Below are 15,677 nucleotides of genomic sequence, written 5' to 3'. Positions count from 1 at the left end.
CCAGAGAAACTATTTGGTATTTACACCTGTGTGATTTATTTCACTTAGGAGTATATCCCCAATATGTATCCACTTTCCTACGAATGAATCTAATTTCTCATTCTTTATGGCTGAGTAGTATTCCATTTCATAGAAAAACCACATCTTCTTTATCCAGTCTCCAACTTATGGGCAAATGGGCTGTTTCCAAGTTTTAGATATTACAAACTGTGCCATTATAAATATAGGTGCACATATATCACTGTGATATGATTCTTTTAATTCTTTTGGAAAGATACCCAGCAGAGGGATGGCTGGGTCAAATGTAACCTCTAGTCCCAGCTCTTTGAGGTATCTCCATATTAATTTCCATAGTGGTTGCACCAGTCTGCACTCCCACCAACAATGGAGAAGGATTCCTTTTTCCCAAAAAGTGACTGATTTAAATAAGAGGAAATATAATGAGTAAACAAAGTCTTAAACTCATCAACCATGCTAGAACTTAATTATTTACATGAAAAATGAGTTTTGGGCTTTTTTGTTTTGTTTTATTTTGCAATTCACATTGATAGAAGAGGCTTATAGAATCTGGTACATTTGTCAATTACTTCTGGTAATGTGAATCACTACAGATATTTTGGAAAACAATTTAGCAGTATATATAAAAGACAAGTAGAAGCTCCATTTGCCTCGGCACAATTTCTACTTCTAGAAATCTGGTATAAAAAAGCCAAAATAGGGCCAGGTATTTAGCTCAGTGGTGCCTCGTTGTCCACCTCACAAGCACAAAGTCCTGAGTTCGATCCCCGGTACTGACAACAACAACAACAAAAAGATCAAGTAGCACACCTATAACCCCAGCACTGAGGCAGGCAGATCATCAAGTTCTAGCTCAGCCTCGGCAATTTAGCAACTTAAGGAGACCCTATTTTTAAATAAAATAAAAAGTTGGAAATTTAGCTCAGTGCAAAGGTCCTGGGTTCCATCCCTGGTATTCCCCCCCCCCAAAAAAAAGGTCAAATTAATAAGAAGTAGGACTTATGATAGGAAGAAAGGAAGAATGAAAAGGTTGAAAGTTTAGTTGGAAGGAGAAAGAAAGGATGAAAAACTTTAAAACTCTATTGAACAATAGGGTATGAATTAAATGATGGCACAACGTGGCCCTTTGAAATATTATGCAGCCTACAGAAAGCAAACAAATGCTTACTCAGGAGTGTTCAGTATAAGAAAGCAAGATATACCTTTCTGTACATATTACATGAGCTGCCATGCAAAAAGTGAACATGCACTTGAGCTAACAGTACAAGACAAATTTCAAAGGAGAAAAGAGCCAGGATTTACTCTATCTGTCTTCAAATGCTCTTTACTGTTACTTTATATCCCTCGCAACAGTCAGAAGCAAGGCAACACTGAAGACAGAGGTAACACTAACATTTCTTTCAGGAGGCAGATAGCTCTCTCCACTGCTCATAAACATACAAGCAGCTTTTATTTAACTATGCACGTTGCTGTAGTCAGGGTAGGAGAGGAAAAAAACAGGGAAATGTAAAGGAAACACCAAGATTTTTGTTTATTTATCTAGTTCAAGAGGTGCTTGAGAACCTGCACTTTCTATATACACATTTGGGGAAATGATTGCTCATACAGTATTTCCACGTAAACTGTGAAAATGCACCTGATAAAATCTTCTGCTTGGGGATTGAGGACTGAGTCACCTACTGCCGCGCTGCTGTATTAATCATCAGCAGCAAACAATAATAAGCTCTTAGTCACGCAGTTGTATGTGCTGCCCTGGCCTTTGTCTGATACCAATATGTTCTACTCCAGTCATGGAGAGATTTTTTTCTAAGAAAATAGGAAAATCTGGCCCTTAGAAGGGTCATCCATCCTGCACTTGTCTGAGTGCTTCAATGCTGAGTTGGATCAGGAGGGATTGGCAAAGGGCCTGATCCACTACTGTAGATTTTCACTACTGGCATCAGAAAAACGTGCTTTCCTGTTCTCATGATTAAGAACAACATGGTGGAATTTTCCTATTGTGCAGCTGTCATTTTTAAGCTCCATGCTGCTGTCAGCCTGGCAACCAGAAAACCCCTCTCCCAGACTCTAAAACCACTCTTCTGGCTGGGATCAATGGGCAGCAGTGTTCTGAGCTGATAGCTTTGGGGAAAAGAGACATCAGAGCCCAGCCGTACTGGCTCTCGCCTCCTCATCTGTCCCTTTTCAGCACCTAAGCCCAAGACTAAGAAGAAAAAGAGTTTTATTTCCTGCCCCCTATTTCTGCAGTTACAAAACTGTCATTCTGACAGGTTATTAAGGTCTTTTAAGTAGAGATGTGGGTTTTCTTTTTCTACTTTTTCAATTTTTTTTAAAGTGCTCACACTGAACACCTTGAAAGGTTTAGTTTTCTGAGGACAACACTCAGTTGTATTTTGCCCATCCCAGTCTTTCCTATGCCACTGGGCCTAGCAATGGAGATTCTGGAAAGGGCACTTGGAGCTGGGGTTGTTAATTAGCAAGGAGTGACTGAAATACACATTTCATTAAATAACTCACTATGGGCCTTAAAATTACTTCTCATACGGTTTGGGCCCAAGACCAGCAGTTCATTCTGTGCTCAGCAATATAAGTCAATATGATTTGGTTCTAAGTAAAGAATTTACTCCCTGCAGGGTGCAATGATGCATACCTGTAGTCCAGCTAACTGGAAGGCTGAAGCAGGAGGATTGCTTGAGCCTAGGAGTTCTAGCCAGTTTGGGCAACATAGTGAGACCCTGTCTCAAGAAAACAAACAAAGAAAAAAAAAAGAAAATTAGTCCTTTATAGAAACTTACATGCACAATAAACTGGAACAGGGCAACAATTGGGACTGTAAATTCCGTGCGCAGTGATGGAGATCAGGCACACTATCCTCAATATGGCCTCTTGGCATGTGAGGAAACAGTAGAGAAAAGGGAGTTCTCTCTGGCCCTCTCTTTGCCTGTCTAACCCTTAATCAGGTCATAAAAACTTCCTTCCAGAGGTGCCCTCCCTCGACCCAGGGAAAAGCAACAGACTTAGCCCCAAAAACACAGGAGCACCAAGAACTTGGACCAACGGGCCTTGCTCTGTTTCCCCAGCTCAGTCCCGTAGTCCACACACCCTTTATCCAATCATACTTCACAACGGTCTCCTACTTCATCAACTCGGCATGAAAATATGCAAGTTCCCCTGTTTTGGGGGTTCTTTGTTTCAAAAAGCTGTCCCATCACATAAAACGTTTTTAAATAAATTTGCATGCTTTTCTTTCTATTCTTTTGTTGTAGGGCCATAAGCTTGGATGTAAGGTGGGAAGAAAAGATATAACCTTTTTCTCCCCTGCAGTTTCTGACGCTCAGTGGGGAGTGGCTGAGATGCGCTGCTGGCTCTGGAGCCTAAGATGAGGTCCTGGGACAACTGGCTCAGAGAGGGCTGGAGGTGGGACTTCTTGCCAGGCTCGGTTCTTCTGAATCTCTTTCTGCAAGTTCCCAGTCAAGAGAAGAAGGTACAATTTTCTTCTTATCTCTTTCTTTTCTGTCTTGCTCCATTTTCTACTACTCATAACAATAATACCAGAGACTAGTAAGCTATAAAAGACGCTTATTTTGGCTCCTGGTCTGGTTCAAGGTCCAAGGGCTAACCTCCTTACGGGCAGGGCACAGGGCACCTCATTGGTGAGAGACCTAGTGCAATTAGCAGTTATAGCAGACTCACTGTCAAAATAATCCATTAATCCTTTAATGTATTAATTGTGTGAGTGGAATTATCTCATCATGAGGGTAGACCCTAATAACCTCCTAAATGTTCCTTCTGGTCGTGACTCTTATTATCTCACAAGGGGGATTCAATTTCAACTTGAGTTTCCAAAAGGACAAACTATATTCAAACTAGCACTTTCCAAATCAGCTCCTCAGGAAAAAACACTTGTTTGGAGTGTGACATTCAATCAATAAATGTGTAAGCTTTTCTCTTGTTAATCTATCTAAGCTTATAGATCCCTTGTTCACAAATCTAATGATGTGTGAGGAAAAGATAATACTTTTTCCTCCCTCCCCTACAGAATTATCAGTCAAAAAGATGCAAAACTGTCTTGTATATAGAATATAAAATGCAATTCCTTATTTGCCTCTCAGAGGCCATCTTATTTTATATTAAGTACTTTTATTAATATTTAAAATCTCCACCTTGCCCCATAATGTAAATGTCTTACAACATATCACGTACCCTTGAAAAATGAAAAAAATTCCAGATGGAATCATGATACTAAAGATAATTAAATATGTTTTAAGAAGTTTTTAGGTCCATATAAATGCAATTGCAATTTTAGACAGAAGTTCAATTTCCTAGAGTGACAATAGGAATGTTTCCTCGACATCCTGGTGGCCTTTACTAGTAACCTTTTCGGTGAGAACCCACGAGTGTCCACCTTCATTTAGGACCCTGACATTGGCCGAGGCTTTCCTGGGTCCAAACTCTTGTGTGTAGAGCTGTTTCCACCAGCCCTCCACTGGGGACCATGACAGAGGAGATCCCAGAAAGCTTCAACCCCAGGACCTGCTCCACTTTCTTATTTGTTTCTTTCTTAATGCACACAGCCTCAGTCTCTTCTTCTGCAAAGTGGACAAAACACTGCTACCTCCTGTGATTGTTTTGAGGAATAAAAATGTTCCAAGAAGTAAAGTCACTAGCACAGTTTACAAAAGCCAATGGAAGAGGCCCAAAAAACTGAAGCTTACATCAGACATCACTTAACGTAGGGACACATTCTAGGAAATGAGTGGCGAGACATTCTTGTACGAACCTCAAAGAGAGCACTTACACTGACTAGACGGTCTGAGTCACTCCCACGGCGTGGTCTCTTGAACCAGGTGTTGACAAGGTGAACACAAAATCTGTGAGGCTGCTGCTGGCATCAAACAGCAAGACTGTTTTATAGGAAACTTTTGCTTATGAACAAAATTACATTCTGGAATAATGGGACAAAGTATAGCTTAATAGGTACACAAACCAGTAACAGTTATCCATGGCCATGACCAAGTATCATGTATGGTGATTCCTGTGTGTGATCAGCGGTGCAGGTTGCTTAAACTGGCATCTCCACACAAGTGTGAATTTAACACGATGGGCTATGATATCAAGGTGGCTGCAAAGATGCCAGATGGTTGGAATCTTTCAACCCCACGATAAACTTGTGAGACTACCATGATCTATGTGGCCCGTCATAGGATAAGAAATCCTCATGGGCCACATGACTGTAATGAAACATTTTATATATGACAATATGTGATTAGACAGTTTGGTTGGAAATTCTGTTCTATACTTCCTGTGCATGATGTAAAGATTTAACAAATCCTGAATTTGTAATCTAATTGCAGTAAATTGTAATACATAAATGTATTCTTATTTTGTACACCTAAACCTTATTCCTCTTAAATTAATCTGGAAGATTATACAAAGCTATCCTTTATTACCAGAGCCCATATCCTTTTTTTCTTTGTGAAAAGAGGAACTGCAGGATGCAAAAAGCTGAAAACCACAAAGTACACTTTTTCTCCCACAAACTTTCCCATTTTCTATCCTATCCCACAATAGTCACACAGCTTTTGTGGAAATAAATGAACAAAGTGAGTCTGCTCCCTTATAGCCTCCATCATGCCTGGTTTTTGCTTTCAAATTTGAACATTCTTTTCCAGTTAGTTTGATATCTTTCTTGCCCTTTTCTTTTCTTACTCAAGGCTTAGAATCATGTTCTTTTTTGTTTGTTTGTTTTTTGTTTTTGTTTTTTGATACAGGGTCTCACTATGTAGTTGAGACTGACCTGAAACTCACAATGTAGCCCAGGCTGGTCTCGAGTTCACAGAGATCCTCCTGCCTCAGCCTCCCGAGTGCTGGGATTACAGGCATGTGCCACTATGCCCAGCAGAATCATGTTCTTAATGAAGAATTTTACAGATTTCAGGAATTAAATATCTTGGATAATCCCTTTGATACCAAGGCAATTTAGCAAATGAATTTAAAGTGGTTTAAATGTGGTTCTTGTGTTTTTAACCTTCTGCTATTTTGTTTCCTTCAGAGAATTATTATTTTGTTCATGATAATATTTTACTTTCCATTCAAATGTCTGTAATCCTTTGATTAATACCCAGCAAAGAGTAAAACTGATATAATACTGAAAATTGAAGTTTATTCATAAATAATACAAGTTTTATGCTACTGAGCAGGTATTTAGGAAGTAAACAAAGTCTGCTTCAAGCACGAATTCCCTCATATGCATGCAGGGCACCTAGTAGGCAGAGTTCTGTTTTGGTGGCTATGGGAAATAACCAAAAGATATGGAAAAAACAACCCTTGCACACTGACTCCTGTAAATTAAAGGGGTGGGAACTTTCAAGAGAGTTTTTTTGTCCAGGTTCCCCATTTCTAATTATGTATATAGTTGTGTCAGTAGATAAGCAACATAGGCTTACGCTCTCGTATCTGGGAATGCAGGTGTTAATACTCAGTAGCTGCACAATTGTGTAACTACATAGGGGTGTTCTGGATGGATGAATGTGTGTGTGTGTGTGTGTGTGTGTGTGTGTGTGTGTGTGTGTGTGTGTGTAAAATGCTTGACCGTGTGTCTACAAATCTTTCAGGGCTCATCAGTGAATAACCCTGACTTAAGTCAGGGGCAGACAGGCACAGCTTCCAGGAATGAAAACGTATGTGAGGCAATGCTTGACTCGCAGTGAAGACTTGTGTCAATGGGCAGAAGGGACCTGGTCTTCTTCAGGGACTGTGGACAGGCACAGCAGGGACAGAAGTAGGTTCTGACTGGAGATCTTCCCAGGAAATGTGGGAGGACACTCCCAGCCAGCAAGTGAGGCTCCTGTAATGCGATGTGACAGTGAGCCCTGGGTTGGGCACCTCAAGAGAGGGCAGAGAGAGGCTGGTAGTTAGGGAAGGATTTGCATAATTACATTCACCTGAAGGACTCCATTTACCCAACAATGCAGCTCATTGTGGCAAAGCCAGCAGCTGGCACAGGGCTGGAACAATGTGAGCTTTGGCCTGGTTCTTCTGAGAAACAAATGCTTGGATTCTGAAAAGAAAAGAAAAGACAATTAGCATTTCAAATGGTATAGAGTTAGGGACTTTGCAAATGACAGAATGATGTGCAATGCTCTAAATAGCAAGGCATGCCTTAATAACACAGTACTATAGCAGAAGGATCATCTACTCCTAATAACACATTTGTATATGCACTGTTTACACTGTGTAGATTTATATCAGGACATATGAATACTTGAGATTTATGTATGAAAAGCTCATGAACAAGTGAGATGAACCCTGAAATACAAATTTTCTCTTGATGTTTAATAAAAAATTACACATTAAGAGCCTCTTCCTGTTTTAAGTTTCCGTTCTGTGTCTTTTGTTTTCTAGCTGCTGATGACAATGGACTCGAGAGACGCAAATCAGAACATGGAAAGGAGGTGTTTTATGGAAGAGGCTGCCTTGCCCACTCAAGGCCATGCCTGTGGCTAGGGGCTTGTTTACCTAAGACTCCAAATAGACAGAATGGAGATATGAAGACCTAGCACAAATATTGTGCCCCGCTCACTTCCTGGTATTGCCCACATTTACATTAAAAAGGGAGGTGCAGGGAGTGGAGGCTGTGTAAGTTTAGAGCCAATTCCTTTTATTGTGCCAAGAGCTAGTTACATTTTGTCCCTCCAAATTAGAACATGGGATGCATTTCTAAAGGGAGAAAAACTCCTAAAGGGTTTGCTTATTCTTAACTTTACGCAACTTAAATATTGCTTCAGCGAGCATAGCAGCATCAGAATTTCTTTTCATATTCTGTTGAGAAGTCAGGAAATATTGGAGCTTTTCAACTAGGGAAGGAAATGCAGCTCCACCACTGAAGCTCGAAGTGAGTTTAGCCTAATGCAAAGGGTTGAGGTGAAATATCTACTTCGTCCATTTCCTCATTCTGCAGTGAGGCACAGAAGCTAAAAAGAAGCAAGCAAGATTCCAACGCTGGGTGTCAATTGCTAGGTCTGCGTGTCTTTGATTTTTGCCTCTGTCTTCTCGAGATGGCACCTTGATTAAAGACAAACCCCACTGTTCTGTCTTCCTCCAAGAACAAGCAGCAGGCATGACAAGTGAAAGAAATTGCCGCACCGAGAAGAAGGTGCAGTCAGAGGGAGAAAGCAGTAGCAAAACGTCATCTGTCACAGGACGGATGGCAGGGGCTCCAACACCTGGCACACACAGGAAGCTTCAAGAGGGCCTTATCGCAGGCTCCATCAATTCTCATGATCCAGCCATCTACTCCAGTCTCTGCACCGGTACACTGTCACAGAAGCGAGCGTTCTCAAACAAAAAATCTTTCTTGGACTCTCTCCTGGTCCACATGGTCTATGGCATTGGTCCCCAAGCCTGTGGCACATCATTTCCATGCGAATACAACTTAAACCTCAGAAACGGGATCTTCAGGGACAGAAAGGAAATCTGTATTATACATCACACCATCTCATCATGGGGGATACATTCTAAGACCCCCAAGGGATGCCTGAAATCACAGACAGTACTAACTCCTATATATGTTATATTTTCCTATACACACAGTACTTGTGATAATGTTCAAATTAGAAATCAGGCACAGAGATTAACAACAATAGTTAATAATAAAATAGAACAATAATAAAACTACATTAGTGTTGCCTCTCAAAGTATCTTATAATATTGGTCTTACGAATAACTCACTATGCAGAGTTGTTTTCTTTCCTTAGAAAACTTAAAACTTTCCACTAAAGGGGAGAAATTTGCACTTTCTTAATAGTGTATCCCAGGTGCTGATGTGATTTTTCTTGTGCTTTGGGGTCATTATGAAAATGTGGGTTACTTGAACGCAAACACTGTGTTATCCCTGAAACCAAAAGGGCTACTAGATGATGAACAGGTGGATACTGCATAAAACATGGATACATTGCAGAGTGATGATTCAAACTCCAAGTGTCCGAGGGGGATAGCCTGAGATTTCATTAGGATTCTCAGAATGATGTGCAATTTTAAACTTATAAATTACTTATTTCTGGAATTCTCTTTAGCTTTTGGACCACAATTGACTACTTGAAACTATGGAAAATAACAGCTTGGGTGAAGGAAGACCTCTGTGTCTTACTTTTCAAGTCCTCCAGCTCTTTAGCTGCAGAGAAGTAACTTCAACCACACGAAGGAACTTAAGTTTCAATGATACATTTCCAAAGGAATTTCATTTCCCTCCTAAATGCCTCTGAGGATTCCTTGGTTAAAGTGAAGGAGGTATCCTTAAATTTTCCTTAGTTATTTTATTTTCTCATTAGTCCTGCTCAGAACTCCTGTCCTGAACTTTTTCTTTTTTCTGCCTCCCTTCCTCTCTTCCTTCCTTCCTCGCTTCCTTCATTCCTCCTTTTCTTTAAAGAAAAGATTTTTTTTGCATTTTCATTTTTAATGGATTTTATAATTTATTGGTACATGTTTTTAATATATAATGATTATATTCATCATAGGGAGTTGGTACATGAACATGACATTTTTTTTCATTAGGTTTATTGGTATATTTACGGTATACAATATAGTTACATTCATCGTTGGGATCTTGTACCTTTACATGATCTATCTTGGTTCTTATTTTTTCCCCATTCCCCTGCCCTCCCTTCACCCCCTCCTCCCTTCCCTATTTACAAAGACTTTGTTTCCATTTTTCCTTTTTCACATTTTTTCTTTTCCCTCCTTTCCTTTCCCCTACCCTTCCCATTTCCCCTACTCCTTTAGACCTTTTCTTCCTATTTCACATTATCAATTACTCAATTTGAACTTTATTTACACTTTTAGTTCTTCACACCAGAGAAACTAATCGGTATTTACACAGGTGTCCTATTTATTTTACTTTAGAGTGTGGTCTCAATGTGCATCCATTTACCTATAAATGTCTCTAGCTTCTCATTCTTTATGGCTGAGTAGTACTCCATTTTATAGAAAAGCCACATCTTTATCCAGTCTCCAGTTGATAGGCAATTGGGCTGTTTCCAAGTTTTAGCTATTACAAACTGTGACACTATAAATATGGGCGTGCATATATCACTCTGGTATGATTCTTTTAATTCTTTTGGAAAGATACCCAGAAGAGGGATGTCTGAGTCAAATGGAACCTCTAGTCCCAGCTCTTTGAGGTATCTCCATATTGATTTCCACAGTGGTTGCACCAGTCTGCACTCCCAACAATGGAAAAGTGTTGCTTTCTCCCCACAACCCTGCCAGCATTTGTTGTTGATTTCTTAAGAGCAGCCATTCTTTGTGGAGTGAGGTGTCATTTTCATCTGCATCTTTCAAACCACCAGTGATGTTGAACATTTTTTCATATATTTATGTGCTGCTTTTACTTGTCTGTTTATTTCAGATGTCCATATATTTTTTTTTTTTGTACCAGGGTTCGAACTCGGGTCCTTGTGAACTGAACCGCTGAGCTAAATCCCTGGCCTGATGTCCATTTTTGAATCAGGTCCTTATATTTGGCGGGGGGGGGTTCTGAATTTTTTGAGTTCTTTATATGTTTTAGATAATAGATCTTTGACTGAGAAATAGCTGGTAAAAATTTTTCCCCATATTGTAGATTGTCTCTTAGTTCTGCTGATGGTTTCTCTTGAAGTGCAGAAGCTTTTTAATAAGATGAGATCTTAGTTGTTAATTCTCTCTGATAGTTCCTATGCTTCTGAGGATTTGTTTATAAAGTCTTTTCCTATGCCAATGTCTTTGAGAGTTCTTCCCAACTTCCAGCAAGTTTAGAGTTTCTGTTTTAATATTTAGATCTTTAATCTACTTTGATTTTAGTTTGAACCTGACATTTCTTAATTCTCTTTTTAACCTCCTCACCTATCCTCCCTCCCCTCCCTGAATGAATTGGACTTTTTCTCTGATCAGTTTGGCAGGCTCAGTAGCCTATATTTATTTCACTTTATCCTGCGCCCCTGGCAGTCCAGTGTACTTGGCACAGAGCAGGGGTTGCAGAATGTTTGCAGATTGAAGATGAAGAATAACTGTCCGCAGGGTGAGGACCTCAGAGATAACGAGGGCCAGTGGTCACTCAGGAAGAAGCACTCCTGGGGGACAGGCTGCCTTCAGAACTGCTGCCTGTGGTTGTAAAGGTGGGATCTGGGCACAGTTGCTTTATGGATAGGGTAGTGGGATAGGGCCACCCTACTATGCGCTCTCCCAGCCAGACCTTCTAGCAGCTCCCACTCCAGGCAAAGCATGGCATTTTGTCACTCATGGGTTCCCAATTTGCCCGCTGGAGGAGGCTCTCTGTGAGGGCCCTCAGAGGTACTTCCAACATGGCAAAATCCCCCCTCCCACCTCCTGAGACAGGAGTGCAAGTTAGAATTCCACTGAGTCATTTTGGTCATCTTTTCTCTGTGCAGGGGGAAAACTAATCACACAGTTAATAAAGGTCTTGAGGAAAGCTGTCTTCGCCCCATATTTGGAAAATGTTCAAAGAGCATGAGGCGTTTCACAGGCACTATGTACTCACTCTACATGTGCAAAACGGAAGTCATCAGTTCTCCGGGGTAGACTGTCCTCTTCCTGCATTTCCACCCTGGGTACCCCTGATGCCTGGAATCCCACCTACACCGCCAGCCCGTTAATCTGCCCACAGTCTTGCTAGCCTTGCCGTGGAAGCTAACTCTGATCATCTCCCTTCTGTTCTTCCACTACTGCCCTACCTCTGTCCATTATGCTGTCTTGCCTACACCCTACCAAGCACCTATCTTCCAGAGACCCTCTCAATGTTTTCCTGGAAACAGAGTCTGACTCCCTTGCTTAAACTCTTGCATGTCCCTCCATCACCCTCAGCCCATCAGATGATTCAGCTCTCTAGCTTGGTGGATAAGTCCATTTATTTCTGTGCCATTTCTTTTCCAGCAGCTGCGGCACAGGCCCAGGGAGGAGAGCGCCAATCTTCCTCAAGCCCCCATGGCTTTGCACATGCTGTTCCCTGTGCCTGCTCCCTTCCCCCTTGTCTGGCAGACTCATCTCCAGGTGAGCATGCTTTCCTTGGCACGTTCTCCATCCATTCCCTGTATCACTCTTCCAGCCCCATCGCCCCACTGAGTGTCACAGGGCATCATTTGTTTGATCTCCACCAACCCAACCTGGTCAACAAAGACACAATGTGTTACTCATTTGTCTCTCTACACCCTTGATCCAGATGTCTAGCATTTATTTTTGCAAAGGAAACTTTTGTTAGGGTGAAAGTCTATCAACAGGGACCTCAACAGCTGGCTACGGAGTGACACATAATTACTAAGAAGAATGCGTAAGATCCACACAGTGACTATAATTTCAGAGTAACATATTGTACACCCCTATTTTTTGTAAAAAGTAGAAAAATAACTACATTTGTCTTGGCCTATCTGAGTGTAGAGAAATGTGTAGAAGAAATCCTAAGTGACATTCTTGAATAACCCAACAATAAGCCTAGAGGAAGGAGGGAAAGGGTGATTTCTGTGTAACAGCATTGTTTTAACTTGTTACCAAAAGCGTATGTTGTTTTGTGAAATCAATTAAGGAAAATAAAGTAAATGGTTGCTCAGTGAGCATATAGGCTTTAGGAAAGTCATTTTCAGAAAAGGAGGAACACTGTTGCCATTAAGAATGCCTCAGGAAAATCTGAAGAAGGCCCAAATCCCCAGAATGTATGATTAGTGTATTATTATTCATTATTTAAAAGACTTCTCTATCCTCTGAATGAATCTCGACAGGTTTCTTGTATAAAAGTTCTTACACATTTGTTGATAGATCATTAACTACAGAGTTTGACAGAGAGGTGGGGTCCACAAAGAAAAGTCTGAGGAGTCCATACCAATTTAAGATCAACTAGAAGTAAATATGAAATATATTTGTACTACATTAGAATGACAACCAGGGGATAGGACATTGAACAAATTGAAAGTTCACCTAGCTTTTCTGGGGAAAAGACAGGAAGTGAGGTTACCAAGCAATGCAGGGAGAAGGGGAAGGTGGGTGGCCTTCTTGGGTGGCAAAGGCCATAGGCCAAAAGCACTTCACCAGACTGGCAGATATTGTATCCAAGTCCTACATCTGACTGAGAAAGCAAATCATTTTCAGGTGTCTGCAAGTAGTCAGAAAGGAGTGGTGGGCAGTAGAGGGCAGAGAAGAGATTTTTAAAAATTAATAGAACAAAAATTAGGTATAACAAAACTCAGCAGTCACCACAAATTGAAGAAATTCTAAGAAACTTGCAAAGGAAAAATGAAAAACTTATGCTTTAGTGATAAAAGCAGGAGAAAATCAGAGCTACTCATTTTACATTATTGACTTACCAATATACTTATCAATCAGGAGAATTTAAAAAAGAATTCCTACCAAAAGAAAGGAAATCAATCCATAGGGCTTCCAGCTCCTACTTACAAATTATATGTAAAAAAAAAAAATCAAGTTACAAATATGGGAGATTTGAAGGCAAGAAAAGTTTCAGTATGACAAACATTTGATTCCTCTAGATGACACAAAGTCAAAGTGACTTTTTTCAGTGAAAGGCCAGATAATAAACGTTTTAGGTTTTCTAAGCCAGAAGACAAAATTTAGGATGTTATGGAGATACTTGCATAACACGATAAATTTTTTTTCCCACAATTTTTAAGCTAATTTCAAAGCTTTATTTATGGACACTTCTGATCATTTTCTCATACAGTGTGCATTTGCCTTACAAGCTCAATTTGCTCTCAAGGGTTGGTTGTAACTCAAGTTGGTCAGTTGAAGGCTCATTCTTCTACACAGCCTTCAAAGTCTCTGTCCTGTGTACAGGCAGCTCTCAGTGTCCTTAGAAAGATACTGGCCCAGGATTTCTCAATTAGCCCCACACAGGAAAGGATGTTGTAATGCTCCTTCTAGAGCTCTATAAGGGTTAAACCTGTACCTGAGACCATCTGGAAGCATAAGCGGCCAGCATTTGGGTTGTAACTTAAGACTTTGGTTGTAAATTAAAACTGAAATTCCAATCATAACCCAAGCTGCTCATATGCCAGGCTAGTAGTAACTTAAGGGTACACTGAACCATGAAATATTCCCTTAAAAAAATTTTTTTTCTCCAACTATTTGAAAATGTAAAAAAGTATTCTTAGCTAGTTGTTGTACAAAAACAGGTTGTAGCTGCAATTAGTCTTTGGGATATAGTTTGCTGAACCCTGACAGAGAACACTTCTGGATCACGTTAGGCCCTCTGCCATGGTTTGAATACTGGGTGTCACCTCTGAAACACATGCTGAGATTTGGTCCCCCATGTAACAGTGTTGCGAGGTGGTGGGACCGTTAAGAGATGAGGCCATGGAGCACCCCTGTCATGAATGGATTAATGCCTTTCTCAAAGGTTAGGTTAATTCTCTAGATTGTGAATTCCCACTCTTGAGGGACTGGACTGGTAACTTTGGGAGCTGGCTCTTATAAAGGAAACTGCCCTTCTTGAGTTTTCTTAATTCATAGGCTGGCCCTTCCAGTCTTCCACCATGCTATGATGGAGTCTGAGGCATCAGCAGAAGTCAAGGAGATGCTGGCTCCCAGCCTCCAGAACCATGAGTCAAAATGAACTTCTTTCCTTTATGAATGGCCTAATCTCAGGTACACTGGTATAGCAAGAGAAAACAGACTGCACCACCTTCCAATCTTAAGTTGTGCTTGGGCATGATCTCAGAATCCTTCTCGGCCCAGCATTGCTGCTGGTGACAACCACAAGTGGGAAACACTTGTGCAACAAGTGGAAACCCTGTGTAACACCCGTAGTGGAAGAACTGTGCAACAGCTATCTCCATAGTAATGGCTCACAGGACAATAGATGCAGATAACAGCTGGATTCTTCCTGTCCTTTCAGATCTGGGTGCAATGTGCCCAGTGCTCTATGCCTTATCTCCCAGATTTACACAGCTCCCCGAGTTGCTGTGTCCAGGAACAAGTGCTTCTGCTGCATTACAGTTGTTTAGGAATTTACTTGCCCTTGTTTTCATCAGTGATTCAGCCAGAGCAAGGAATTAATTAATTAATTAATCTATTTATTTTTGTACCGGGGATCAAACTCAAGTCTTTGTGCTTGCGAGGCAGGCAGCAGAACCACTGAGCTAAATCCCCAGCCCTAGGAATTGATATTTTAAATATTTTTTAACAAGCCTGCAGAATTTTACCTGAAGTTTGGGAGACAGTAGAAATTTACATGGCAGCAGAAACAGCATCTATTTTATGTCATTTTTTGTTTCTGGTTTTTTTTTTTTATTTTTTTTTTTTTTTTTTTTTTTTGGTACTGGGGATTGAACTTGAGTCCTTGCTCTTGCAAGGCAGGCCACTGAACCACTGAGCTAAATCCCCGGCCTTCTGTCATTGTTTATATCATCATTTGTTTTATTTACTTCCCTGATGATCTGACAAAATACCTGACACCCACAAGTTTAAGGAGAAAAGATTTATTTTTAGCTTAAAGTTTGTAGAGATTTCAGTCCATCGTCAGCTGGCTCCAAGGCAGGGTGGCACTGCAGAGGGACATTAGAGGAGAAACAGTCCATGGCAGGGCAGAGAGGAGAGAGGAAGCAGCAGCAGCAATGAGCTTCTTATTTCCTCTCTCTCTTTTTTTTTTTTTTTTTTTTTTTTTT

General features: G+C 40.7%; 1 protein-coding gene across 4 annotated transcripts in view; it reads right to left on the bottom strand.

Annotated features, from left to right (window-relative positions):
- Positions 1 to 6,259: 6,259 nt before the first annotated feature.
- The window catches only part of Ahi1 (Abelson helper integration site 1), a 200,764-nt gene continuing 191,346 nt past the window's right edge, over positions 6,260 to 15,677 (bottom strand). The window contains exons 24-25 of one of the 4 annotated variants that reach the window (XM_010626547.3): positions 6,963 to 7,078; positions 6,260 to 6,865 (exon numbers count right to left, since the gene is read on the bottom strand). In XM_010626547.3, coding sequence (XP_010624849.1) covers positions 6,994 to 7,078 — 85 coding nt within the window. In that variant the 3' untranslated portion in view covers positions 6,260 to 6,865; positions 6,963 to 6,993. Of the gene's footprint in view, positions 6,866 to 6,899; positions 7,079 to 15,677 lie in introns of those variants that run through there. The other 3 variants (XM_033763277.1, XM_010626546.3, XR_780703.2) reach the window with 3 other exon arrangements.

Source organism: Fukomys damarensis, unplaced genomic scaffold (assembly GCF_012274545.1).
Source record: "Fukomys damarensis isolate Sample0158 unplaced genomic scaffold, DMR_v1.0_HiC HiC_scaffold_14, whole genome shotgun sequence".
In the NCBI taxonomy this organism is placed as follows: domain Eukaryota; kingdom Metazoa; phylum Chordata; class Mammalia; order Rodentia; family Bathyergidae; genus Fukomys; species Fukomys damarensis.
Note: the sequence above shows the minus strand (reverse complement) of the source record. Positions and strands in the feature narration are given on the sequence as shown.